The sequence below is a fragment of the Erythranthe guttata genome, chromosome 12 (assembly GCF_056151865.1).
Source record: "Erythranthe guttata isolate IM_541 chromosome 12, IM_541, whole genome shotgun sequence".
Taxonomy (NCBI): domain Eukaryota; kingdom Viridiplantae; phylum Streptophyta; class Magnoliopsida; order Lamiales; family Phrymaceae; genus Erythranthe; species Erythranthe guttata.
Window position 1 is genome coordinate 19091699 of NC_142544.1, and position 27081 is coordinate 19118779.

General features: G+C 36.0%; 7 protein-coding genes and 2 non-coding genes across 10 annotated transcripts; 4 read left to right on the forward strand and 5 right to left on the reverse strand.

Moving 5' to 3' along the window:
- Window positions 1–142: 142 nt before the first annotated feature.
- ADK2 (adenosine kinase 2) lies at window positions 143–3628 on the forward strand. The gene is made up of 12 exons (XM_012980566.2): window positions 143–446; window positions 778–831; window positions 1440–1486; window positions 1596–1627; window positions 1729–1830; window positions 2073–2137; window positions 2215–2291; window positions 2371–2468; window positions 2542–2612; window positions 2716–2782; window positions 2860–3043; window positions 3194–3628. Exons 1-12 carry the CDS (start codon window positions 364–366, stop codon window positions 3334–3336), a joined length of 1023 nt encoding a protein of 340 aa, XP_012836020.1. The 5' UTR covers window positions 143–363; the 3' UTR covers window positions 3337–3628.
- A 296-nt stretch (window positions 3629–3924) lies between these two features.
- On the forward strand, window positions 3925–5826 carry LOC105956687 (uncharacterized). Its single transcript, XM_012980565.2, has one exon. It carries the CDS (start codon window positions 4055–4057, stop codon window positions 5435–5437), a length of 1383 nt encoding a protein of 460 aa, XP_012836019.2. The 5' UTR covers window positions 3925–4054; the 3' UTR covers window positions 5438–5826.
- Window positions 5827–5963: 137 nt separating this feature from the next.
- On the reverse strand, window positions 5964–6035 carry TRNAH-GUG (transfer RNA histidin (anticodon GUG)). The gene has a single exon. It is a non-coding gene; the product is annotated as a tRNA-His (tRNA).
- Window positions 6036–7563: 1528 nt separating this feature from the next.
- TRNAH-GUG (transfer RNA histidin (anticodon GUG)) lies at window positions 7564–7635 on the reverse strand. Its single transcript has one exon. It is a non-coding gene; the product is annotated as a tRNA-His (tRNA).
- A 259-nt stretch (window positions 7636–7894) lies between these two features.
- Window positions 7895–12345, reverse strand: TRFL8 (TRF-like 8). Of its 2 annotated transcripts, none has more exons than XM_012980567.2 (8): window positions 12046–12345; window positions 11316–11484; window positions 11069–11121; window positions 10321–10408; window positions 9416–10179; window positions 8434–9150; window positions 8282–8341; window positions 7895–8214 (listed from the first exon to the last, which is right to left on the reverse strand). In XM_012980567.2, exons 2-8 carry the CDS (start codon window positions 11479–11481, stop codon window positions 7987–7989), a joined length of 2076 nt encoding a protein of 691 aa, XP_012836021.2. In that variant the 5' UTR covers window positions 11482–11484; window positions 12046–12345; the 3' UTR covers window positions 7895–7986. The 2 variants fall into 2 exon arrangements, with proteins under 2 accessions (XP_012836021.2, XP_088682304.1); XM_088826178.1 differs by having other exon boundaries at window positions 11034–11121; window positions 12046–12321.
- A 304-nt stretch (window positions 12346–12649) lies between these two features.
- On the reverse strand, window positions 12650–16135 carry LOC105956691 (Translin family protein). Its single transcript, XM_012980570.2, has 7 exons — window positions 15741–16135; window positions 15286–15382; window positions 15095–15210; window positions 14511–14555; window positions 13699–13724; window positions 13139–13274; window positions 12650–12998 (listed from the first exon to the last, which is right to left on the reverse strand). Exons 1-7 carry the CDS (start codon window positions 16087–16089, stop codon window positions 12886–12888), a joined length of 882 nt encoding a protein of 293 aa, XP_012836024.1. The 5' UTR covers window positions 16090–16135; the 3' UTR covers window positions 12650–12885.
- Window positions 16136–16731: 596 nt separating this feature from the next.
- On the forward strand, window positions 16732–18558 carry LOC105956692 (Protein kinase superfamily protein). Its single transcript, XM_012980572.2, has 5 exons — window positions 16732–16920; window positions 17107–17432; window positions 17528–17788; window positions 17862–17984; window positions 18059–18558. The coding sequence occupies exons 2-5, from the start codon at window positions 17151–17153 to the stop codon at window positions 18482–18484; spliced, it is 1092 nt and encodes a 363-aa protein (XP_012836026.2). The 5' UTR covers window positions 16732–16920; window positions 17107–17150; the 3' UTR covers window positions 18485–18558.
- On the reverse strand, window positions 18504–19364 carry LOC105956502 (transcription factor TCP11). Its single transcript, XM_012980355.2, has one exon. The coding sequence runs from the start codon at window positions 19304–19306 to the stop codon at window positions 18692–18694; it is 615 nt and encodes a 204-aa protein (XP_012835809.2). The 5' UTR covers window positions 19307–19364; the 3' UTR covers window positions 18504–18691.
- Window positions 19365–20068: 704 nt separating this feature from the next.
- Window positions 20069–23111, forward strand: LOC105956693 (ruvB-like protein 1). The gene is made up of 12 exons (XM_012980573.2): window positions 20069–20234; window positions 20460–20648; window positions 21005–21136; window positions 21233–21382; window positions 21527–21682; window positions 21786–21920; window positions 22023–22088; window positions 22167–22273; window positions 22369–22468; window positions 22568–22659; window positions 22735–22804; window positions 22883–23111. Exons 1-12 carry the CDS (start codon window positions 20154–20156, stop codon window positions 22970–22972), a joined length of 1368 nt encoding a protein of 455 aa, XP_012836027.1. The 5' UTR covers window positions 20069–20153; the 3' UTR covers window positions 22973–23111.
- Window positions 23112–27081: the final 3970 nt, after the last annotated feature.

Here is a 27081-nt window from a genome sequence, read left to right on the forward strand (position 1 = left end):
ACATTATAAATAAATACACATTTTTTCTTTTAATTAAATACTACAGATAATTTTCAGATTTTAAAAAAAAAAAAGAAAAAAAAAAGGAAATTTATGTTTCCACTATTTGATACAACATCCAAACAGGACGCACGCTCTTAATAATTTTAGTAGTAAAAAGTACTAAAATAAGCCGCATATGTTAACATTATAACCTCACCTCACCAACCCACTATTGCCCCCAATAGTTCTTAGAACCAAATCACTATAAATACAGTCTCACCCTGTACGCCATCTACACCTGTTTATTTATTCAATTCAATCGGCTCCTAGCTCCCAAAATCTCAGTAGCATTTCGATCTCAGATCATTCGAAGAAGTTCAAATGGCGCACGACGGAATTCTTCTAGGAATGGGGAATCCACTGTTGGATATTTCAGCTGTTGTCGATCAGGAATTTTTGGACAAGTAATTTCTCAAACTTTGTTTGCTGATTCACATCGCATTGTTTTAGGTTTCGATTTATATGCGTTTTTAGAGCTTGAGATCTGCCTTTTTAATTACGCTTGATATTATTTTACGCCTTTTAGTTTATGGATCTGCGTATCTGATGAGATTTAGCTTGCTAATCAGCATATCTGAGTATGCCAGTGTATGGGCTTGCTAATCAGTAGTAGCTTCGGTTTTAGGAATTGGATCTCAGATTTGGCATTTATAATCATACGAATCAATGTGATTTTGGTAAATTGTAGAATTTGTTTGTATACGACGAGGCTAATTTGCTACCTTTGCACAACAGGTACGATATCAAATTGAACAATGCAATTCTCGCGGAGGATAAGCACTTGCCTATGTACGTATTTTTCGTTTTTGATTTTAAATCTTTGTTCTGAATGTTTTTATGGTGATGTACCAGTAACTGTAGGGTTATTATCCATCATTAAATTTTGTACATATTATTGCAGCAATTTCAAAATATGAAATGGTAAAGATTACTTTTTTTGAGTGTTGTTGAGTTGCTATTTTCTTGTTCACTATTACTTAATTAAATCGAGAAGTGGTGGATGGTGATGCCTGTTAAGTTACAATCAGTCTGGTTTTGACATTATGTTCATCTTCTGTCGAGGAGATTAATTTGGTGTCTCGTTTTCTCCTTTAGATCAAAAGTTCCAAAAACAGGTTTTTTCTAGCTTGATAATATTATCCAAGTAACAACTGGCTATTTTAATAATTTGAAATACTATAAAACTACTGAATAGTATGAGAAGTTCAGTTAATTGCTTTTGTATTATGGCAAGAGTTTTTTTTTGAAATAGCAAGAGTTTTGATTAATGAGGTGAAAGAACCATGAATCTAGATATAAGACTATATATCGAGCAAGGTAATGCATGCGATGTCTATTTCTAACAATGATTGTTCATATCATTTCCGGATGTAATTCTCGGTCAATCGATTTCTCAGGTACGATGATATGTCCTCCAAGTACACAGTGGAGTACATTGCTGGAGGTAATTTTCGTCAGCAAAGCTGTGATATTTATCCAATTGGTTCTCATGTTACTCTTTACGCAAATACTTCCAGCTTTTACTATTAGTTCTTATGATTTTTGTAATGCAGGGGCCACCCAAAACTCAATCAGAGTTGCCCAGGTACATGACATTCTTCATTCTTGTTTATGGCTTCACATTCCTTCTCAACTCTCCATTGTTTCTTTGTACGTATGTAATAATTTTGAAGTTGATATCTACAGTGGATGCTACAAAAACCTGGTGCAACAAGCTACATGGGTTCCATTGGAAAGGACAAGTTTGGGGAGGAAATGAAGAAAAACGCAAAGCAAGCTGGTGTTAATGTAAGTATTTTGTTTCAGTTCGATCCCTTTTAATGGCTATCACCACCCTTTTAATAATTATTTAACATTCACACTGGTTTATGCTTAACAAGGAAAAATCATCACTAGTTCATGATCATGATCAATAGCTTTACATATCTTGCTTAAAACTGTGACTTTCTAGTGAGTTATAACTGCATCAAGAAAAATGTTATTTCTATCTTTATTACTTATACTCTGTCGTATCCTTGTGGTTTCTCTAGGTTCATTATTACGAAGATGAATCCCCAACTGGGACTTGTGGTGTGTGCGTTGTTGGTGGCGAAAGGTCAGTTTCCTTTCAGGATGGTTGTTTTGTTGCCCTTGCATTTGTTAGGTTAACCAAATCAAGGATTAATATTGCAGGTCACTCGTTGCCAATTTGTCAGCTGCGAATTGCTACAAACCTGATCACTTGAAGAAACCAGAAAACTGGGCTTTGGGTATGCTCTGCATAATTGGTACTCTTTGATCAACGTCATAAATTCTATAAAACTTACTCATTTAATTTTCTCTGCACAGTGGAAAAGGCCAAATACTACTATATTGCCGGATTTTTCCTCACAGTTTCACCAGAATCTATCATGCTTGTTGCTGAGCATGCAACTGCAAATAACAAGGTCAGATTTTTGACAATTAGTTCATTGCCTACTTTAATGCTATAGTTTCGGCTAAATGTTTGTGCATATGTAGGTTTTCTCGACAAACCTTTCTGCTCCATTTATCTGCGAGTTCTTCAAGGATGTGCAAGACAAAGTGTTCCCGTAAGTCTGATTTTTTTTTAAATTTTTTTTTAATTCTTTCAATTGTATAGATTTTGAAAAGTAGGATAGTTGATCAACGGCCTGCTACTATTGTGTTTTTCAGCTACATGGACTATGTTTTTGGAAATGAAACAGAAGCAAGAGCTTTCTCTAAAGTTCATGGCTGGGAGGTAATGATTTTACTGAACAAAAACCACTAATATGTTCGCTTATAATATATTTAAACATAGCTGTTTTTGATGTACAGACTGAGAATGTTGAAGAGATAGCCTTGAAGATTTCCCAATTGCCAAAGGCATCTGGGACCCACAAAAGAATCACCGTGATTACACAAGGTGCCGATCCAGTTGTGGTTGCAGAGGATGGAAAGGTGAAGCTGTTACCTGTCATTCCATTGCCAAAAGAGAAACTTGTCGATACCAATGGTGCAGGTGTGTGATTTTGTTGCTGTTTTTGAGACAGCCCTCTAATGCCAAAAACATTGCATTTCACTTCATCCATCCAAATAAATCTAATAAAAACCGAGTAACTGTACTACTAGTAATTCCTCTTTAACGCAATTGCATTGAATTTTCGTGCAGGGGATGCATTTGTGGGAGGATTTTTGTCCCAGTTGGTGCTAGAGAAACCCATTGAAGAATGTGTGAGAGCTGGTTGTTATGCAGCTAACGTGATTATTCAGAGGTCCGGTTGCACATACCCGGAGAAGCCCGATTTTGAATGAGCCACATCCCTTGATTTTCCAATGGGCAATCATATATCTTATTCCTAGTTGATTTTTTCAATATCGAAAAAACTTATGTCTAGTATTGTTTTAGTATTTGTATTTGGCCTACACTATTCATTCGTCGCAGCGCCCGGTTCTCTACACTATACTCTTGGTTGCCCTAATATCGTATTTTTCGCTTTAAGCACTTCGTTATTTGGGGGAAACCCGTTTTGAGTTTGTTGTATTCGCGACACTTTTATTTGAGATTTTGTTGCATCTGTAATAAAATTTCTGGGGTTATATTCTGTCATCATATTATACGAGAAAACTCGAAATTTCCATTAAATATTTCAACTATTATTATAGAATTCGACGTTTAGACCAATTTAATCATTCACAACAGCTATTAAGTGATTTTAATTTTGTTTGGTTACCAAATCAATGTTATTAATAGACTACTAATGAATGCTATTAGGAAATTATGATGGATGGATATTTATATTGATTAAAACTATACAAAAGTTGGTTATTATTATAAAAATAAATTAATGGGTATAGAATATAGATTCGCATAAACTTTTATTTATTTATTTATTTTTGGTGGAAAAGAAAAAGAAAAAGAATTGACAATTAGTTTGGGTTCATTCAATTTCCAAGATCCCAAACTCCAATACACTAACCCTCCAATCCCAAATTAGACTGCAAACTTTCCCAATTCCCCAAACCCTCCGCCATGAGCCACCGCAATCCGCCACCAGCACCGCCGCCTAATATCCGCCATACCAGCACCGCCCAAATCCTTAAGCAAACCACCTCTTTGTTCTACTCTAACCCCCTCATCTTCATCTTTCTCTCATCTCTCCTCCTCACCTTCCGTTCCAACGTTCACAGCGCCTCCCACTACCTCTCTTCCCTAATCGACCGCGACCCTTCCTTGAAATCCCTCCTCTCCCGCCTCGATTTCTCCGCCTCCGCCTCCCATCTCCACCACCACCACCATCCCACCTACCGCCGTCGCCGCGCCTTTCTCCACCTCTCCCGCGTCGGAACCCTCGACGACGACTTTTTCTCCGGCGATTCCGATTTCGACCGCTCCCTCTTTCGCCCATCCTCCAGAAAACCTACCCCCAATGCCACTTTCGTCATTTTCTCTGACTTCAACCCGGATTACGGCTTCTCCAATTCCGTCATAGATAACGGAATCTCTTTCCCCAAAATTGTCAAGCCAGGTGTCAAGACGGAGTTCAGGAATAACGCCACGGTGTTGTCGGAAGAAGAGGAAAGGAAATTCGTGGAGAGCAGATTAGATGATAGTAATGCAGTCATCGATTTCGATTTCTTGATCAAGGGTTTTGAATTAGGGCATCGCGACGCAACTTCTCTCTTCTTCTTAGCGGGCGTCCTGTCGGTCACATACGCATACGTTGTATTGGCATTCATAGTTTCGTACACATGGGTGAACGGGATTATTTTCCTTAAAGTGGTGGATCATTTGGTTGGAAATTACAGATCCTTCTTGCGCACGATTTGGGACGGTTCGAATATCGGGCTTAAACGGCTTTCGGGGTTTATACTGATGAAATGGGCAGTGAGGGATGCACTAGCACAGCTGATGGGAATATTCTTTTTCGGTGAGATTGAAGATCACTACGTGTTCCTCAAGGTTTTCTTGAGGATGAAGTTTATGCCTTTTGCCAATGTGGCACCGTGGGTTATAGGGCATGAGTGGGAGAGTGCAGGCTTTATTGCGGTCTGGTTCTTGAGTGACTTGATACTCGGTTTCATATTTGCTGTCGATTCGTGGGTAGCAATTGCAGATTCAAGAAGGGGTGGCAGAGAGATTGTAAAAGAAGGGTGCCATATGTTGTTAGCTTTGTTTTGCCCTGCTTTTGAAATAAGGTGTTTAGAAGCAGTTATATGCGGATCGTTTGGAAGGTGGTTGTTGAGGAAAATGTTTGGGGATCTTCTTACTTTAGTTTTCCAGTCGTTGATGGAGGTTTTTTTCATGGTTTCTTGGCTGGTTTTTTACTTTGCTGCCAGGCATAAAGATGATACTTCTGTTGGAAAGACATTTGGACGACGAGAATTGGAACATTTTCTTCATTTGGCTAGGTGATACTTGCGGAAAAAAAAAATGGTAAAAAGAAAACAAATATCTCTGTTGCAAGATTCAAGTTTGTCGCACCGGAATAACTGGTAAACTTGCTTGGTTTGCAACAATAATATAGCGGTAAATCTTCGTGGTGCTTTTTTGTTGTTCGATTTGCAACAAATTTAAAATTAGCACTGCCATTGATTGCTTGGTGATGCCGTCGCCATTTGTGTTTTGTTTATGTACGATGAGGTAATATGTTGTAAATCTACATACAATTCCATCATTCATGTATATATAGGTTTCAGCATGTGCTTTCTTCGGCCTTCGAAATCGTGCTATTCCTGGTTTTGCTACCATGTTACTAAATGTTCTTGCTGTTTCATTTCAAAGAGTGTTAATATTTACGATCAGTCGAGCTGCAATTTCTAATTTTCATATAATGCATATAAGCTAAGACGACTTGTTATAATTGTTGGAATATTAGCTGGTTTTACGTATGGCTATGAATGGGAGTAAAAAGAAAAAAGGAAAAAAGGAATGGCACATGTGTGGCTGCTGGGATTCGAGCCCAGGTCTCCACGGCCACAACGTGGAATTCTTACCACTAAACTACAGCCACATGATGATTACCATAGTTTAATTAAATTATATATCTTTGTCTACCAGCTAAACATGCTAATTTTGCTATTACGCGATTAAAATCCAAATATTGTTTACTTGTCTGAGAATCTAGTTAGATTTTGATGATAAGAAATTATTGATTTTTCTTGTTCTTTTTTTTTTTCCTTTGAACTCATTGAATGCACGCATGTTATAAGTTTTTGTTCAGGCAAGTATCTTAAGTTTCCATTTTCATGACGATAACTAAGAATATCACTCATTTGTTGTCCAGTTTGAATCTAATATGTTTCATACAATTATGTAATGTATATTTAGTTGTTGTTTTCTTGTTCCTTCATAGGACTAATTTTCTACCATAATGACTTGTCTTTATATGCTTACCAATCTTGGAGAAAGTTTTCAGTTACTATATATGATGTTTACTTGTTGCCGGATCAGGAAGAATATACTTTGAGGTTTAGATGAAGATATGAGCTTTATGTAGGAAAATCATGGTCGTGTTCTAAGATAGCCATATCAAATATACAGTTATCAGACTTTTCTTGTATTAAATAATGTTAATGCTCACGACTGTGAACGAGTAGCGATTGTATGATCATCTGTTGCTTATGTATGTTTATGAAGATTATGTTTCTTCTTTTCTTTTCTGTATGGTGAGAAAAGAGCATTTGAAGAGATATTGAAGTCAACTGTTGGTCATGTACTAGATAGAATCCTGTCGTATTTTCCGAGTTCTTTGTGTAGGTTTCTAAAATTGAGGATGGATATTGTGTTCGAAAGGATCCTTGTTTGTGACAAGTTGGATTTTGTGATGCGAAGAGGGGTGAGGCTGCTGATAATAAATCTTCTTCAGTTTCGTATTTCTGTGATTTTTGTGGATGCATATCCCTTAAAACAGTTCTTGCTGCTGCTCAACTGGAATGAATGCTTACCATATCTTCAGTACAACAAATAATTATATCTTGTTGTCAATTTCAATTTTGTTCGAATTCCAGTCATTTTATTTATTCATCTTTGAGAATGCTCAATCCGTCAATCGTATACTACAACACGCGGTTTTTTTGTTTTTTTTAAGCAGAAATGTCAAATTCCTTTTTATTTTTATAAATATTTTTTTAAACATCAAATATGCAGTATAGAGGATGTTTATTCACCAGTAGTTAAGAAATGGTTTATGTAAAAATCATTTCACTAATTTTTAAAAGTAGAGCAATATCTGTAAAAATCGTACTATATAGCACACATTTGCTTGCTAGAAATCACTGAAATTTCAAAGGTTTTCTTTTGAAAAATATTTTTTAGTAACTTAAATATAAAGTAAAAAAGATTTTGATTCATTAGTAGTTGAAAACTAGCTCATCCAAAAATTGTTGCATTAAAGAATTATAAAAAATGTTTATTAAATTCAGAAAAATTAATTCTCATGTGTGGGCCTGCTGGGATTCCGAGCCCAGCCCAGGTCTGTAACCAATTCGTTAAAAAGAAGAAAACAAGAAAAGAAAAAAATTAATACTTCAAAAATGATGTGTGGCTGCTGGGATTCGAGCCCAGGTCTCCACGGCCACAACGTGGAATTCTTACCACTAAACTACAGCCACATGATGCTCCTACTTTATTTCTTTAGCTAGTTAATGTATACATTGGGTTTTTAGTTCATTAGCCCTAACAAGGTTTTTTTCATTCATGTAAATCTTCAACAATGCATTCTGGCCCACGGAGTGTTAATACTGATTACTGAATGAGATGAAATAATTAATAACCAGTCATACTAATTAAGATATGATTGTTATTTAAATATGGAAGCAAAAAACCATATCTATTCTGTACTAACAGGAAGCATATGCGAAGCAGAAAATCTTTCCGAAAACCAGTACCATAATATTAAATTCTTCATAATAAATAAAGAGGCAGCAGCATACTATGGACGACCAAAGTTGAAAATTGAAGAATCAATTGTCATCTACACTCCGCAAGATTCTTCTATAGTCGCTCAATGTTATATCCGTACTTCTATCCGGCGACTCATTATAACTGTTATAATTATTACTATTATTATTATCGGTAATCTTCTTGGGTCTCTGACCCTTGGGGTAAGGATACATAGCCGACAGTTCACAAACTCGACGCAATATTGACTTCGGCAGCGGACGCCAGGCCATATTGCGTTTCTTCTCTCCCTGCATCAATTTGTACATTATAAAAAAAAAGTATATGATAATCGATGAAAAGTATAATATCACTAACTTGTTGATTCCCTTGTTCTTGAATACCACCACTTGCTTTCAAAAGATTTCGCCATTTGTCCTGCGAAAATTCAATAATGAACAATTTATACTATCGCTAATATAAGAGGACCAGAAAAGGTATACTCTGGAACTTTGAACATAGCAACGAACCTTAAGATCTACAGAAGTTCGATGAGCAGATGTGGCAAAGAACAGCTTCTTAATTCGACTCCACCTTCCAACTCCATATTGTGAGACGCCATCAATTAATTTTCTTACCTCTGCTATAGTCCATAGTCTATGATGCTTCCTAAAAGCACTTACTTCTTCGGGGCTCTCGTCTGTTAGACTGTTCTCACTTTTCTTTTCATGCAATGCTGATGTGTCACAGTCATCCCTTTTATTTCCGCTCGCATGTTTTAAATGTTTGTCCCTTTTCTTTGGAGTTGTCGCATCGGTAAAGTCATTCTTTTTCTTCTGACATGCTTCTATCGCACGGTCCTCTCTTTTCTTTAAATTAGCGGCTGGAGTTGCCGCACCGGTGCAGTCATTCTTTTTCTTCTGACTTGCTTCTATCGCATGGTCATCCCTTTTCTTTAAATTAGCTGCTGCAATAACAAAGTCATCCCCTTTTTTGCGACTTGTAACATAGTCATCCCCTTTTTTGCGACTTGTAACATAGTCATCCCCTTTCTTGCGATTTGTAACAAAATCATCCCTTTTTTTGCGACTTGTCACATAGTCATCCCCTTTTTTGTGACTTGTGACATAGTCATCCTTCTTCAGATATACTGCTGTAATAGATTCATCCCTTTTCTTTTGATTCTCTGGAGCTGATCGTTTGCCCTTTGGATTGGTCATCAAATTTCCAATATTTACACACTCCACCTTTTTATATCAATTTTGGGGTTAAAACGAATTTTGAAACAAACTAAAGTAAATATTCCAAACAAGGAATTATAAGTAAGAGCCATTTTCAGTTTCCTATCATGGAAATGTAATTCTTCAAAATAAATTTATTAACTAAAACTTGCTTAATATTCCAAAATGTGAACCCTGGTACCTCGAAGAAGAAATAAATTGAAAAGCAGCAGGCAGTTTGTGTCAACAGAAAGATGCCTTAAATAAATAGTCCATAAATTTAAAAAATTACCTTACTATTTAAATGATCCTTTGGACACTCATTGTGCGCTAAGGAAGCAAACGGCACTTGTATGGCCATGACAGAAGATTCCTCTGCAGGTAATCTAATTGCTCTAGTTCCCATATGACACTTCTTATGATCTTTAACTCGAAGAGACTTGTCCTTAACTTTAAGGGTGGAAGAAGAAACCTCTCGCCTTTTTTTAGAATTTGTTGAAAAAGGGTCTGCTAATTCATCAATGTACCTCTGTGTGGGCTTCCGGGATCTTTTTTGTGTAGGAAGAATATCGGTGCAGTTAGCCTGAACTGGCGTTGTTGCTAATGTTTCTTGCCTCTGACATGTCTCCCCATCTTGGACTGCCAGCTCAAACTCATTACTATTTTCAGTCTTTGGACTGCAGAACATCTCGCCTAAAGCCGACTGTCTTCCATTATTCTCATCAGATAAGATATCTTCAAAAGAATAGCTTGAACTATTGTGAAACTTGCCGATATTTTGCAAAGAAAATGACCTAGGTGAAATCGAAGGTTCCTCCCCAATCAACATTTCACACTCGTGGTAACTAGGAATATCACTCAATTCAGAGCATCCATAGTTAAATTGGTTATTCTTGCAATCAAGCACTTCCATTTTTCTAAATCGATCTGATTTGCAAGTTGAGCCAGAGCCAGAGCCAGCACCAGACACCTGCATTTGACTGTCTGGGAATGGAGCCTGTAAGGCTTCAGTTGACCCATAATCTAAGTTTGTAATGCTTTCAGCAAATTGAACACCTGAACCCAAAAGACAGATATTATTATTTTTTGTGGTGGTGGAGCGTGAGAATAGTGACGAGGGGAGTGGAAAGATAAGCTATTTGATGCTTGTAAAACATAATCACAGCAAAATTTAAAAAGTAAAGAAAGAATGCTAACCTAGAAGGTATTCATCTCCCATGCTACAGAACTCATCATGTAATCGTAGATATCCAACATCAACTTCACTAGGCATTGCATCAAGTACCTGTGGTTGGGCATATTTATTGACATTAAATGAAATCATTACAGGAAAGTAACTCTCGTCCCATATCAACAAATCTCATAGTTCACAAAGTTCAACAAAAGCTGGCTGAAGTTATCAGTGCCTTAAAATATTTCATTATCAGGATTGAATATTAATTCTTAACATCCAAATTTTTAATGCATCGCTAGAACATAAATGTGCATGTTATGCTGACAGATTTGCTCCACCAGCAAACTGACAAAAAAAGAAGAAAAAAAAACTAAGTCGCTTCTTTTTGCCCCAAGGAACATACTTGCATTAAGGAAGGAAAAATAGGCAAGCAGCCATTGATCAGTAAGACACACATGCAAGAGGTTTCAGGGCCATAGACAATGAAATAAAGCAAGATCCCTACTATATATGTAGTGCCACATGTTTGAAGCACTTGCTATAAAGTGAATATTCATGATATGAGGCAAAACAAAATAAAGAAGTGTGAAGAAATAACAAGGACATGCAATAAAAAATGTACAGCAAGCATGGATTCACATTTTATAATCAAATAGCTGTAATAAACCTTCAATCACAAGAATTAAGCCATGACAGTAAATTGAATTATAACACATTTTGAAGGATCTGGCTCAACCATCAGTACATGACGAATAAGCAATTATGACATACTTCTCCATTAAGAATATCTTCACCTTCCTTAGCAGAACCAGTACCTGACGCACCTGCATTACGTCATTATTTTTTTATGAGCAATGGAGGGGAAATCGCAGCAAACAGTCGAACAAACATGATATTAAAAGATAACGAGATAAATAGATATTTAAAGATCATTAGTAACGCTATTTTTACCAACATAAATGTTTATTCAGTAATTTGTTAGCCAGTCTGAGAGGAGAGAGGAGTTCAAACTGCTTACCAAATCTGCAGGAAACATCTACCATTTCCATGGTGTTCTTCGGGATCTTCTTGTTAAAACACATGACACTATCCATCGACACATGCCCATCTTGGGGTTCTACAAGCAGACGCTCGACATCAATAGTCCCATCTTCCAATCCAAGAACCGGACGCCCATTCTCCATAACCTGACAAACATAATCAAAATAAAAAAAAATATTCCCCTTTCAAGTATAATACGCCCAGTCACATTTCACATCCACTTCGTCAATAAAAGGATAATAAATAACCCTCAAGAAAAAAAAATTTGGTTGCCATAATCCTTATTGAATTGCGTCGATCAACTTTGTTTGAAAAAGATGACAAGAGATTTGGCACGAATTAAATCGGATGTAAATACTTCACTAATTTTCAGTAGCATGCACACCAAAGGGGAAAGTAATTGATGAATTATGTCAATCTGATTCCAACAAAACCACTTCCATTAATTAATGTTCAGAACAAGGCAGTATTCACGCGTCTCCCATACTCTATAATTTACGCGAAACACTTCACATCTACAAATTAGAACAAGCGTAAAAACCTAACAAAAAAATAATAAAAGGCAACAAAAGTTGTATCAATCGATCGAACAAAAGTTCAGAACATTGTCGATCATAAACGGCAGAAAAGAAATGCAGAAACATTACAGCAAATATAAATTCCAACCAAAAAAAAAAAGCAAATGCATGGCATAAGAAAGAGCTAACCGGAACGGTTCAATTTCCCGAGTTGTGACTCGTGAGTCGCCGCGCGAATCAGTGTGTCATGAGAGGGAAAGGTAGAGAGAGAGAGAGAGAGAGAGAGGAAAAGGAAAGATCATATAACATAGGAGATTGGGAAGGTAAAAATAGGTAAAGTGACGCAATATATTCGACGGACGTGAAAGGGGTTGCACAAAACTGTAATGGAATCCGAGTGCTGACATCCGCCGAAGCGACGCGCAGTTACTGTGATTTGTAGGTGAGTGTGTGACAAGGACGCCCAACAGCAAGTCTATTTTCTTTTTCTTTTTCTTTTTCCTTTTTCTTTTTGGCCTAGCTCGGATTTCTCCATTAATTTATTATTATTATTTGTGTTATATTAATTAATAATCAATTAAAGAAATTAATTAAAAGCATAGGGGTAATTAGGAATTTATGATATTTAATGCGACAATGATCTTTTTGAGTATATAAAATAATTTGACCTAGTTTCAAATTTACTCACAGATTTTGTTTTGTCACTACCTTTAAAACATGTAAATTAGTTAATATTCCAATTAAAATACGATATATACACGCGCAACTCAACACCCGAATAGCTATAAGCGCATTTGCACCAACCGAACATTTTATAGAACATAATAGTCTAATTAATTCTGATTTATCTTGCCAACGAAAAGATGCATGCATGATCGTAACAGGTGAAGAGCTCCGTTCTTTCGTTTCATGTTTGGAAGATGTCTAGAATCATGAAACATATTTCCACATAAGATTGCATCTGACAAAAATAAATGCAGACGATAGAAAGGAAAACAAGATCAAGACGAGTGAAAAGGAGGTCACAATTCAAGATGTTTCTCCATCTACTTGCTCCGCTGTTGAGTTCCCGCTTGTAGCCAACCCTCTGATTTTCACGTCGTAGTGAACTTCTTCGACTCTTCTGAGGTCATATTTCATTCCTGATCCAGCGAAAAATCATAAGCCATAAGGTTTGAATAATGGCTTATAGCTCGATTAGTAAAAGCAAAGTAAAGAAATGAAAACATCAGGTCTATATTATCCTCAGACTGAACTGGGTAGAACAGAATAATCAACTTACCATCAAATTTCTTGCGCAAAAAGTCATTACGGAGGTTGAGCATGCGGAATGCTGCGTGGAGATCTGTTAAAAACTTCAATACTTTTCTTGGACAGTCGTAATCCCCAGCTGTCACTTGGTTTACCACATATCTAGGCTGCAAACCATGTATATCATCTGTTATTTCCCGCGGCACTGAATTTGCAGTTAATAAATTTTCTTCACACAGAAATTTAAGTGAAAAATAAAAGGTTTTGGGGCTACTAATCTCCATGCTTATTATCACATCAGAACTCTTTCCATTCCAATTCTTAGATTTTATATTAGAAATTCCCAACATTGTACAGTTTTCATTGGCACAAAAAAACTTCATGCAATATCAGGGAGTGAGTGAATTTTATTCCACTCTCACCAACAGCATTATTCGGATCCTCAACCCCCATCCCAGAAAAAAAAAATTAAAATTAAAATTAAGTGGGTTTGCATCTCAACTTCTCTCGAATATACGAACTCATTTTTTCGCACACAGTGTTGCATTCCCAACACTAAAGTGCATCAAAAGGATTTATGAGTGTGCTTACCAAATCATTGGACATAAAACAAATTCCTGCACGAGAAAAAAAACTTGATATCAGAACATAGGGAGGGAGGGAGGAGAGAGAGAGAGAGAGAGAGAGAGAGAGAGAGAGAGAGAGAGAGAGAGAGAGAGAGAGAGAGAGAGAGAGAGAGAGAGAGAGAGAGAGAGAGAGAGAGAGAGAGAGAGAGAGAGATGGCCCGAGTTAAAAGAAATATTAGAACAGGGGTTGGTGGAGTATGCAGGACAACTTGGTGGTTACTGGACTCAGATAGCACCTATCTTAGGGAAAGATAACTGTTTTTCCGTGACTGAGACGTGTGGAATAGCTAGCTTATAGTGCACTAATGAATTTGAAGAAGAAATAATTAAAATGCTACAGCAGCAACATTTCAGCAAAGAAACTAATAATGAGCTGGAACTAATTATGGATGTCCTTGGAGCGAGAATGATTGTCTTGTTAAAAAAAAAAAAAAAAAACTTAGATTTTCAGTATGATTAAAGTTTTGAAAAACAAACCTACAATTAAGAAATTGGATACATTTTTTTGAGAAATTCTTGCAAGAAACACTAGCGCCTTTGAGTGACCAATTACCATAACATGAGTTACCAAGGGCTCAACTAATGCTATAGTCTTTCTATTCATTGGTTAATTGGGTATTTAGTCCGAGACCAAAGAAGCCGACCTTAACATTTCTGACTCTGTGACAGAAATTGTATATAAAGATGCACAATATGCTTTTTGTGCTTACATCTGGTAGCCCATTTAACGCCTATCACCATTTAAAGGATGAAAATAGTCAGAACTTTGAAACTTACCAGTGAGATAGTCTTCAATATCGAGACCAAACTCCGATGACTTTACTGTGTAAATGATCAAGAAAAAAAATTCAACCGTCGTCATTTCTTTTGCAGCAAGAATAAGTGTAACTAAACAATATCTTCAAAAACTTCACTTCAGAAGCTTAAATGTCAAAATTCTAGCTTAACAGAAACACACATTTGGGTTCATAAAATAGCAGTAAAGGTAAAATGAGAAGGCTAAGCAATTTACGACTATATTCAATAAACGCAGATCACAGCAACCTAAAAACTGCAGATGAAATAAGGCAAAACAAACATCAAAAGACTTGCAACTTAGACATGGTACAAAGATTAAATTTGATGCATGAACCTGAAAATTTCACAATAGCACTCTTTTTCTATAAGTATATAACGAAAACAACCAGTGCGACAATAGCAACGCCTGTTCTAACTTATGTTTTTTCCAGACTTGCGATCTTCAATTGAACTTGTTACAACATTGATAAAAACTACATATAAAAAATCCAGGAAAGCCATTCACTAAGCAAGCTGAACATTATTTAGTTGAAGTTGGAATTTGAATGGTAAGTGGAACATACAGCCAAGTTTTTCCTCAGCTTCTGCATGAAGCAGAAGGCTCTCAGTTTCTAACCAATGCATGAAAGCAAGCAGAGACACTACAGACTGAGTCTCACTCCTCCAATCACCATGATATCTATAAATCAGCAAAACTGAATGTTAATGTACGAAAAGAAAGGGTTCCTTGAGCACAATAAATTCACCTTCTCACCTGTAGTATTGTCCAGGGGACTCGCTGATAATTTCTGCAAGCTTAGCAAATAGTTCCCTTAGCACAACAATCTGCCCATTTGCCTTTTCCAAAACCTCTTTGAAAAATCAGAGGGTTAAGAACAATTATATGATTATATCAAAAGCAGTGACAGGGTAATATGCCCTTGGAATTCCATCAATGCGACTTTATCATGACAAATTTTCACTTCCTCACAATCGATTGCATTTCGAGGAATGTACAATGTTGAACAAACAACATGCTCCATTAGGTTATTCTTAATTTGGGCCGATTAACAAGCAAAACCGATAAGTAAATTCAGAAATTCATATATTTTGCTAATTTTCACAGCCTTGTAATAATAAAAATGTATAAAATAAAAGGGGGAAAACTCGAAACTGTGGGGGAAAGAGAAAATGCAGAATAAAAAATTGTGAAAATCGCATAAATTTTACCAGGTATAGGGCGAGACTGGTGAATAAGGAGGAGGCTGGATTGCATGAGCCTGGTGGCGGACTCAATTTCCAAAGCGACGCCGCGAATACGCTCACGCAAGGTGCCGGAATCACTGAGCTTATGCTGAAACACTTCGAACTGCTTCTCCAGCGTGTGAACGGTGGGAGAAGGTGGTGTGTTGGAGCCACTCTCTCCGCCGGCCATTGAAGTGAGAGTAGAAGGTCTACCGGGATAAACGGCGGCGTAATACGGTGGGAGTACGAGGGAGCTGCGGTGGGGGGTAGGGTTTAAGGAGCGGAAGGAAAATGTGAGTTTAGTACAGATGGCGCTCCGAAACGCCGATTTCATGTTTCGTGGCGGTCTGCCATTTTGGGGGTTTCATTTATCTAATTATGGCTAAAACTATTTCCATTTTAATTTGTTAAGTTTTATTATCATAAAATAAGATATTTTAATTCATTTTAATTTAAAATTATATCGATAGCTTTGCTACCTAATTTTGGTTTAAGCAGCCTTTGAAGTTTGACCTATTCCATGGCCAAATCTACGACGACTCTTATTCCAATTTGCAATTTAATAGTAATGGATTAATGCGTATTATAGTTTATGTTTTTAACACAATTAATTATGTATGAGTATGACTAATTTAAAATTATATTTATACGTCAGAAAATAACAATCTTCTTATTCAATATTCAATACAGTAGAGTCTCTATAAATTAATATTCAATAAACTAATAATATTGCTTAAATAATAATTTCTTTTGATCTCAACTCGGTAAAAAATATAATAACTTATCAGTTCGATAATTTAATAATTCGCTAAATTAATAAAATTTTGCTAGTTTCAACTGTATTAATTTATAAAGTTTTAACTGTAATTATAAAATAGTGTTGTACAAAAATAGTCACATTAACTAATTTTAGCTACCACTCTTTCTGGTGGGCTAATACTAAATGAGGCTGTTCTTGTTTTTTACACTATATTATATTTCACATAGTAAAAAATGAAAAGAAACAACAGTGGAAGAAGACTGAATTCTTTGAATTAATTTCCACGAATTGAAGTCTTTCTTCAACAGTAATCAATATTAAAGACCAGGTCTCTGTGTGATTCTGAAGAACAAACAAATCCATGAAGAAATAGCAGTGCCAAACCCCAGATTACCAAAGAAAAAGGTAAATTCTTGCTTTAAAAAACTGATCTTTTTTCTTTAGCTGTATGTGTTCTTAATTAACTTGATAATTTCTTGAAAATTCAGCAAATATTTTTTGTTTTCCTGTAATTTTTCGTGTCCCATTGTATATATTTCCGTAAATAAGTTACTAGAAATTGATTTTCGGATGCATACGACGTATTTGCAGTTGGATTTGGAATAGTAGTGGCATAGATCCAAAGAATTGACACCATGATGAGTTGTTTCAAATTCTGCAATGGAGAAGAAAAGGAAAACGCGAAAACCCCAAAGCCGAAATCAGTTGAATCCTCGTTTAGTTCTCACAACGGGTCCCGTAATCTAAAGGCGTTTACATTTGTAGAATTGAAACAAGCAACAAATAATTTCAGCAACAGTGGCAAACTCGGAGAAGGTGGATTCGGGTCCGTTTTTAAAGGCGTGATCAAAATTTCCGACGATCCACCTCGGAAAATTGATGTAGCTGTTAAACAACTTCTTAGGAAAGGACTTCAGGTATGCGTATTCGTACTTTTTCTTGATTAATTATTACTCGCCGAGGAATAAAATCATTTTGCGAATTGAAGTATGATGTATATAATATACGATAGGGTCATAAAGAATGGGTGACGGAAGTTAATGTACTCGGTATTGTCGATCATCCGAATCTTGTGAAACTCGTCGGATTTTGTGCTGAGGATGATGAGAGAGGTATTCAACGGCTACTCGTTTATGAGTGCATGCCTAATGGAAGTGTGAATGACCACTTATCGATTAGATCCGTGAATTCCCTTCCGTGGGCTATCAGGCTTAGGATTGCCCTAGATACCGCTCGTGGCCTCGCGTATTTGCACGAGGAAATGGATTTTCAGGTCTCTCTCTCTCTCTCTCTCTCTCTCTCTCTCACATAAAAGATGGATATTTTTATGATCTTGTATAAAACAGATCATATTCAGAGACTTCAAATCTTCGAACATTCTTCTAGACGAGAATTGGAATGCTAAGCTATCGGACTTCGGATTGGCTAGGTTGGGGCCCACAGAAGGACTAACACATGTATCGACGGCGGTATGGTTACTTACATTCGATATAATTCATGCAAAATTGCAATAACAATTGATTTCATATCGTTATATTGCCAGGTTGTTGGAACAATGGGATACGCTGCGCCCGAATACATAAGAACAGGTCATCTGACATCAAAGAGCGATGTTTGGAGCTACGGTGTTTTCTTGTACGAACTGATCACCGGTAGAAGACCACTGGAAAGAAATCGCCCCAAAAACGAGCAGAAACTACTGGAGTGGATACAGCCGTACATATCGGACGGTAAAAAGTTTCAGCAGATATTGGATCCGAGAATCGAACGAGGCACGCAAGTAATTAAATCAGCTCAAAAGCTCTCTCTTGTAGCTAATTGCTGCTTGACCAGACTTCCGAAAAAACGGCCGAAAATGAGCGAAATTACGGAAATGGTCCGAGAAGTTGCGGTTGTCGAGGCTTCAACGAGTACGTGCAATACTCGAACACCGTACAAGGGTAAAAAGCCGATGAAAAACTTTATTTAATCTCGAAAGTCCATGGCAATTGGCAAGTAATTCAATATTTTTGTTGATATATTCAGAATCAGTTCTCATTGTCATTTAACAAAGTACAGAGAATATTCCCAATTATCAAATTAAGATGAGGAGATATCAGATATTATTATGCTAATTCATAATTAATGAGGGTTAGCTGATTAATCCCCACTAATTAGGTTAGAATCGATTTTAGATCTATTGGTAGTCTTCAGCTGCTCGGCGATAACTGTCAACCTCGGTGTTCGCCGTCGCCGGTTGCAGCATCAACGCCATGAACGGCGTCTGGTGGTACCCATTCAAGGAGAAATCTAGAGCCATTGCTGGATTTGACGGCTGAGGCTGAGGCTGGAATAGGTCTAACCTGCAGCTTGGTTCCGGAGGCGGCAGTGCTACCGAGATCGGAGCTGCAATCGGCGGGTACGTGACGGCGGTGGTGGTGGTGGCGGCGGCGCGGGAGGAATTGGAGACGGATTCCTCGGGAACGATGCCAGTGCCGGTGGCGGCGATAATTGAGGGCTCGGCCTGGCGGAGGAGCCACTCGACGGTGTCGCCGTCAGACCGATTGCCGAGTTCTCGGGTCAGCTGGAAGATACGGGCGGCGGCGAGCGCCGGTATCCTGACACGGCGGCCGCAGCCGTTGATTTTGGCATGGCGATCTCTGGCGGACGGTCCGCCAGCAGAGGATTTCCTAGGATTGTGGGTGGCGGAGGTAGGCGGAGGAGGAACGAAATGGGGTAGGTCGGGTGGTGGAGAGTGGTGGTTATCGGAATGGGAGACCATATCAGAACAGTGCATTGGTTTGACCAACATAAGAGAGTTATTAGGGTTATTAGAATTAGTGGGCCACCCCTTTTCTGAGATTGGGTTGTTTAGGCCCGATCTCTTTTCAGATAATAATAATAATAATAATAATAATAATAATAATAATAATAATAATAATAATAATAATAATAATAATAATAATTTATTAAAAAAATTGAATGGGCCTTGGGAAGGAAGAGAAGCCCATTGTGAAATAAAATTTGTCCGAGAAGGAGCCCGCTGTCTTAGGAGACCTGTAAAATTGGTTGTTAAGGGAAAGTTTTTCTTGCGTCAGTCCGACGGTCAAGTCAGTCAGTAAAATGGGGGGCGAAACATTTCTTAAAGGAAAATGTACTAAAGTAATATTTATTAGAGAAGGAATCTCTCCTTTTTACCGTTGTGTCTATACCCGTCATAGGGATGAGTTTGGTGGGACTAATATTGTCTTATGAGACCACCACGATGCACATATAGAGTGATGGTGGGATACTTCCTCTTACTGCGATTTGGGTCAATTCGTGATTGCTTTTAATTACCTTAAACAAACTCCTTGTTGATTGGTGGACCTCCTTTTAGTCCACGTCATGGTAATTGGTTAGGCGGTCTTGGAAATGACAATTAAGGGAACAAATTGTAGTTTTAGGAATGAAAAATAGATGGAACAAATTGATGCAGGATGAGAGTTGAGCCCACGTTTAAATAACCCAAATTAAAGAGACAAAAAATAGCCCGTTAGACTTAAATATAAGCCCACTAGACCATTTAGCGGACCCAAAACCAAAGACCGCCTCCATTAAAGAGACGAGGGAGGGAGAGAGAGAAGCTAGAAAATCAAAATCGCAGAAATTCGAACAGGATGAAGATAGAAGAAGTACAATCCACCTCTAAGAAGCAGAGAATCGCCACTCACACACACATCAAAGGCCTTGGTCTTGAGGTAATCAATTATTACTCTCCTTATTTCTGCAGTAACGCACTTTTCAAAAAGTTTAAAAACAAAAAAAAACAAATTGAGTTCTGGGTTTTAGGGTTTTAGGGTTTTCCGGCGAATAAAACATAGAAACATTCGTTTTGAAATTCCAAGATTGAATTTTTAATCATTCCATTAACTTGTTGTTTAACTGGTTTTGATATTGTGTGTGGTGCTTAATTGCATTCATAGCCCGATGGGAAAGCAATACCTTTGGCAGCTGGGTTTGTGGGCCAGGCATCGGCGAGGGAAGCTGGTGGCCTTGTGGTTGATATGATTCGCCAAAAGAAAATGGCTGGTCGTGCACTGTTATTTGCTGGTCCACCTGGTACTGGAAAAACTGCTCTTGCCCTTGGAATTTCACAAGAGCTTGGTAGCAAGGTATATATATATATATATACACATATTAGCAGCACTTGTTCTTTATGACCATCAATATGTAGGTAATTGAATTCTTTAATTTGGGCAAAAGAAGGATCTGTTATCTGCTGCCTATTTTTCAATTGGAAGTTTCGGGCCCTTAGGAAATCACATTCTTAAAGACTCGTGCCTATCGTCAATATGTATGAGTAGTGGATTTATAGAATTATAGGAGCAAGAATTATATTGAAAATCCATAATTTTATTGGAATGGACCTCATTTGTGATATTTGTTTCTATGTTTTATTTAGAAAGAAATAGTTGTCTCTGGTGTTAACTTGTGACCTGTGGATTTTTTGTGCCTCGTAAATGTGTAGGTTCCTTTTTGCCCAATGGTTGGATCGGAAGTGTATTCGTCAGAAGTAAAGAAAACTGAGGTTCTAATGGAGAATTTTCGACGAGCGATTGGTCTCCGTATTAAAGAAAGCAAGGAGGTTTATGAAGGAGAGGTAAGCTACTCCAATTTTCTTTTAAATCAAGAATCGTTAATAAAGTCACTCCTTTTTTTCTGATTTTGATGCCATGTGTGCTGGTTTAAATTACAGGTAACTGAATTATCTCCAGAAGAAACCGAGAGTGTGACAGGTGGATACGGCAAAAGTATTAGCCACGTCATAATTGGGTTGAAAACCGTAAAAGGGACCAAACAATTGAAGTTGGATCCAACAATATACGACGCCTTGATTAAGGAAAAAGTTAGTTTCCAACGAGCACACGCCTCTCCTTTCTAGTTAACTTGTTTAAACACTAAGAATAGAACATTAAAAAGACCATTTTTACACACATTGCACGAAGAATTCATATTCTAGCTTCCGATTATTAACGGTACCAACTTGCAGGTAGCTGTAGGTGATGTTATATACATTGAAGCAAATAGCGGAGCAGTTAAAAGGGTTGGGAGAAGTGACGCTTTTGCCACTGAGTTTGACCTTGAAGCCGAAGAATACGTTCCACTTCCTAAAGGAGAGGTTCACAAGAAGAAGGAAATAGTCCAGGTGTGTTGATATTACGTGCATAATCATTATTTTATCGATTTATCATTCATCGAAAGCATTATACAAAACTTTTTTATTCGAATATTTTTTATTATTTTCTTAGGATGTTACATTGCATGATCTCGATGCGGCGAATGCACGGCCTCAAGGTGGGCAAGATATATTGTCTCTAATGGGGCAGATGATGAAACCTAGGAAAACTGAAATAACCGACAAGCTACGTCAGGAAATAAATAAGGTACATTATAAAAATAACGAAAGTTTAATTTTTTGAATCTTCTATTAGGGTTTTTGAATATTGAAAGCGGTTTTGCTTATATATGGCTTAAACCAATTTCAGGTCGTTAACCGGTATATAGATGAGGGTGTGGCAGAACTCGTTCCTGGTGTCTTATTTATTGATGAGGTTTTTTTCTCTTGCATGCATAAAAGTTTATCTTTTGATTTTGTTCGTGTATTTCCTGATACTTGAAGAATAACGCAGGTTCACATGCTGGATATGGAGTGCTTTTCGTATTTAAATCGTGCTTTAGAAAGCTCGCTATCTCCCATTGTGATTTTTGCCACAAATCGAGGAATTTGTAGCGTCAGGTATTTCTTATCAGATTGAATCAAGTTTTCCGAATTGTAGCTTATAAGCTGAATTTTAATTGCTAATATAATCTGATAATGACTTCAAATTACAGAGGAACCGATATGACTAGTCCTCACGGTATACCAGTTGACTTGTTGGACCGATTGGTTATTATAAGAACAGAAACCTACGGTCCCGCTGAAATGATACAGGTTAAACATTATTACCTCACATTGTTTATTTGCATGTGATGTTTAAAAAACCTGACTTTTTTCCTTAAAAAAATAATTTTACATTTATTTTTCGGACAGATATTAGCTATCAGAGCTCAGGTTGAGGAACTCAAAATCGACGAGGAAAGTCTGGCTTTTCTTGGAGAGATCGGACAACAAGCATCTTTGAGGTTTTTATTTATTTATTTATTTTTATTTATTTATTTACGTTAAATATTTTTTTCTGATTTATGTTGTTTGATCAGACATGCCGTTCAGCTGTTATCTCCTGGCAGCATAGTTGCTAAGATGAACGGTCGTGATAATATTTGCAAGGTAATTAAATAGTTCGGTATGTATATAACTTTGTTAAGTATTGGCATCAGTGATTATGACATTGTTCGGTTTTTGCAGGCGGATCTGGAAGAAGTGAGTTCTCTTTATTTGGACGCCAAATCTTCGGCAAAGCTTCTTCAGGAGCAGCAGGATAGATACATATCGTGATAAATTTGGATTGAATCGATATGTAAGTTCTTAGATATTATCGACTCTATGAGACAATTGAATTGTGCTCGAACTCTAACTTTTGCAGTGGTCGCGATTCTCAATTTATCTTGCGACAGTAGTCAATATTTTTTTCCTTGTGCAATTGAGTGAAATCCGTTTTCATCCCCGGGTAAAAAAAGAATGGGTAAAATCATTTCTGACAGTTGAAAAAAAAAACAATGCAATTATGAACCCGACCCGACGAAGCATACAATATTCGTATCGGTTTATAAGTAACAATAACAATAAAAACCCGCCGGGCAGTTGCCTTTGAAAAACTCGTATTAGAGTTTGCACGAGTTGGAGTCGAATTAATTAGCGGTAATTATATAAAGTGAAATTATTCGACATAGGACAAATTGTGGGACTGTGTGTACTGTAGGCATTGCAATGAGTAGTTTTAATCTGAAAAAAAATAATAATTGCATAAGTTGGTAGTGATGAGAGTTTTTGGCCTACCACCATTTTTAAACATATTCTACTTTCTGCATTTGTTTCACCCTAAACTGACTCCCACTTTCAGATTTTTTACCTAGTACCTGCTCTCACTTTTTTTTTTTTTTTTTTTTACTGCTATGCCACACATGCGTAAATTGTATCTATTTTTAATATTTAAATTGGAGTTGAATTGTGTTTCAATGAATTGGGAGTAATTTTATTTCTTATTTGCAAATAAGTTTGAATAGACTGGATTTATTTGAAAGACAAAAAAGTTGATGTCCCTCTTTTAATTAATTGCCTTTGTCATGGGCCTATTTGCCATTTACCCATATTTAATATTCCTCCTTCGATATATGGTAAATTATTGCCAACCCTCTGAACTAATGTTAAATTACGAAAAAACCCTTTATGTTTGGGTAATTACAACCAACCCGCTTGACTATAAATTTTCTTACACGTCCACCCATGTTGTGTAAAATTGAATAGAATCTTTTACATTTCGTTGAATTTTCTCTAGTTTGCACTCGTATTGTGCAAAAATACAGTTTATGTCACCAGATATCTGATCAACAGATTATGATATTTGCAAGCCAAGTGACACATGTTATGATCATCTTGTTTCAAAATGTGAAATTCGAATGAGGTAAAATTGATACAAACTAGAGAATATTTGACCTTAACTTAGCAGTGGCCGTAATTTACCCTTGTATGTACAACAAGTTCAAAAGTATGAGGAAACAAAAAATCAACACAACAAATTCAAACGCTTATTTTCATTTTAAAAGTATTTAAGTAGTACTAGACATTCTAAAAAAATACACCTTGGTTCTAATGATTAATTAGATCTTTTTTGAATGGTAAGAGAATCTTGTAAATGCCAATATATAATCTTATGTCTTTTTTTTTTTTTTTGTAAATTCCAAGATAAAAACCCTAGTGAAAAAGTAGATAAAATTTACAAAAGCAGTTGAATATGAAGAGAGAAAAATTCTAAATTTATATAGATAAAATAAAAAGTCAAGGTACCCTGTGGTTGTGTGCAATATTATAAATAATATAAAAATAATATTTTGTCTTTGTTTGCAACTGGCACAGAGTAGTGATAGTTACAGTTAGCCAAAGCATGAGGGACAACATATAGTCATATTCCACCACCAGACCAGATGCATGTCATATTTTTTGCTGTAAAAACATATTTATTTATTAAATTGATTTACCTGAAATACATAATTAAGAAGAAAAAGAAAAAATGTACTATGTAGGCCACATTTCCCTATTGAATACACACACATCACTCTGAATTATAGCTCATCAAATTGTCGATCTCAAATTTTGTACTCCTCTTATATTATTTTCCCATTTCCAGAATACCCAAAACTCCTCCACCAATATATATATATTTAGATACATACATTCCCTCTTCTTCTTCACCAATTGATATTCAAGATCATCAGTTCTTATATATATATGATAATAATATTAATAATAATAATAATATTATTAAGACAAGCTAAGCTGTTCATGATGGCTGAAAGCGAGAAGAAGAAGAATACGCGGTGTGAAGATAGTGTATGTGAAAGAAGATCGTTCGGAGAGAAATGCAGCCATCTGGCGAAGAAGCAGCGTGCTAAATTCTACATTCTTCGTCGTTGCATAGCCATGCTTGTTTGCTCCGGTGACAGGAATCTGCCTAAGGATTAATGAGGCCGGGTGAAGTTTTTTTTTTTTTTTTTTAATTTATCATTTTAATTTATTTTAGCGAAGATTTATTATATTGTTTTGTTTTGTGAATGTACTTTAATAATCTTACGTTTATGGATCGAAGGTAATAATATTCGAGATTACGCAGGATTATCTTTGATAAATTAATGTCCTTTTATTAAAGTATATTATATATTCATATGTATATATATGCTCGTTGTTATATATATAGTTTAATTTCATGATTAGATTAACTAAATATTGATTATTATATGAAAAAAAAAATTGTGTTCATATTGAGCTTTTTTTTCTCTCTTTTTTTTCAAAAAGAGAAGTGTCAAGTCAATATTACAGTATACGCACACGTACACCTCACACGTGCGCTCATTTTTTGCAAATAAATTGTGTTCATATTAAGCGTTTTTACATCAAAAAATTATTTATTTATTATTTATTATTATTATTTGTGGTATTGACAAATAAAAATATAACTCAGATTTTCTCATTTTGAGCTACGTAAGGTTGCTAGGGCTTTCACTGCAGTTTCAAAATGTTTTATAGTTGTCATGATATATATATTTATTGTCTTATTATGTTTTACTTTATGTTTTTACAATATATATAGACATTAATTATTTCTGCCAACCCTTATTTATTTATTTAATTATTTCCACAAAAACAATATTTAGGTCAAGAGTTTTAACAAATTTGAAATTTTCTGTATTTATCTTATTTGAGATGTTTCTTTGAGAGCAACAACACGTGAAAAGAAGCCATAGCTAAGCTAGGTCAAAAGATGCGTTTTTAATGATAATAATAATAATTATTATTATTATTGTTATTGTTATTATTATAATAATAGTAATAATAATAATAATATATGATAAGATGTTTGACAGAAAATAAATGAAGCTAGTCAATGAATTAATAACTTTTTGGTACATTGGATGTTGGCTTTTGGGGTTCAAATCATGTGCTTTCTCTTCATTTTACACTTTGCATAATCACAAATATCGATATTTTCAAACATACACTATTTTTATTTTATAAATTATATAAAAAAAATAAAAATAGTAAAAGTAAAATAATTAATTAACTCTAATTGTATTTGTTGTACACGCGCGCACCAGAGATATTAGTTGGCAGAAAGGAATTGGATTACAGCTTAGAACAAAGGAAAAAAATAGAAAAAAGGTCGTTGAGGTCAATAAATATTTATTAATAATAAATATTTTTTTTGAAATAGATAGGCCGACATAATTTAATGTTTAAACAGTGAAAACAAATCTAAGTTGAATTTGATTCGTACAGTCTTTGTTCTATCAGTAATTCTCCTTTCACATTTATTCATGCTTTATAATACATATTCTTTATAGTAAAAATGTATTTATATAGTAAGTTTTTGTGCACTTTCTTTTTTTCCTAATATTATTAAAAATATATTTATATTATAATAAGAAAATTAAATAATGAGCTGTATTTTTTTTTTTGTTTAATTTGTATATGTACTTATATTATTATATAAAAATTAAAAATAATATATAAATAATAAAATAAATACAAGGCTCACGAGTAGATCGACTTGTGAACTCAAGAATAACTAAAAAGAAGCTTAAGCTCGGCTCGTAGATATAGATAAGAAAATAAATGATATTACAAATGTGAAACTGAATTTATAACTGGGTACGGGCCGGGTCGTTGGGGGCAAAAAGGGAAGATCATGAGGTGGGCCGACAGAGGGAATCCCCAGAGGAGCAAGCGTGCGAGTAACAGCTCGGGTACACGGGTATGGGTACGGGTCTGGTTGCAGTATTATCTCTTCTCAGCTTCCTCACTCGTGCGGCCCCCCCGCCCCCCCTTTACTTTTTCTGGGCCCCACTTATTTTAATATTCGAAATACCTTTAATACCCCCACACCCATTTCC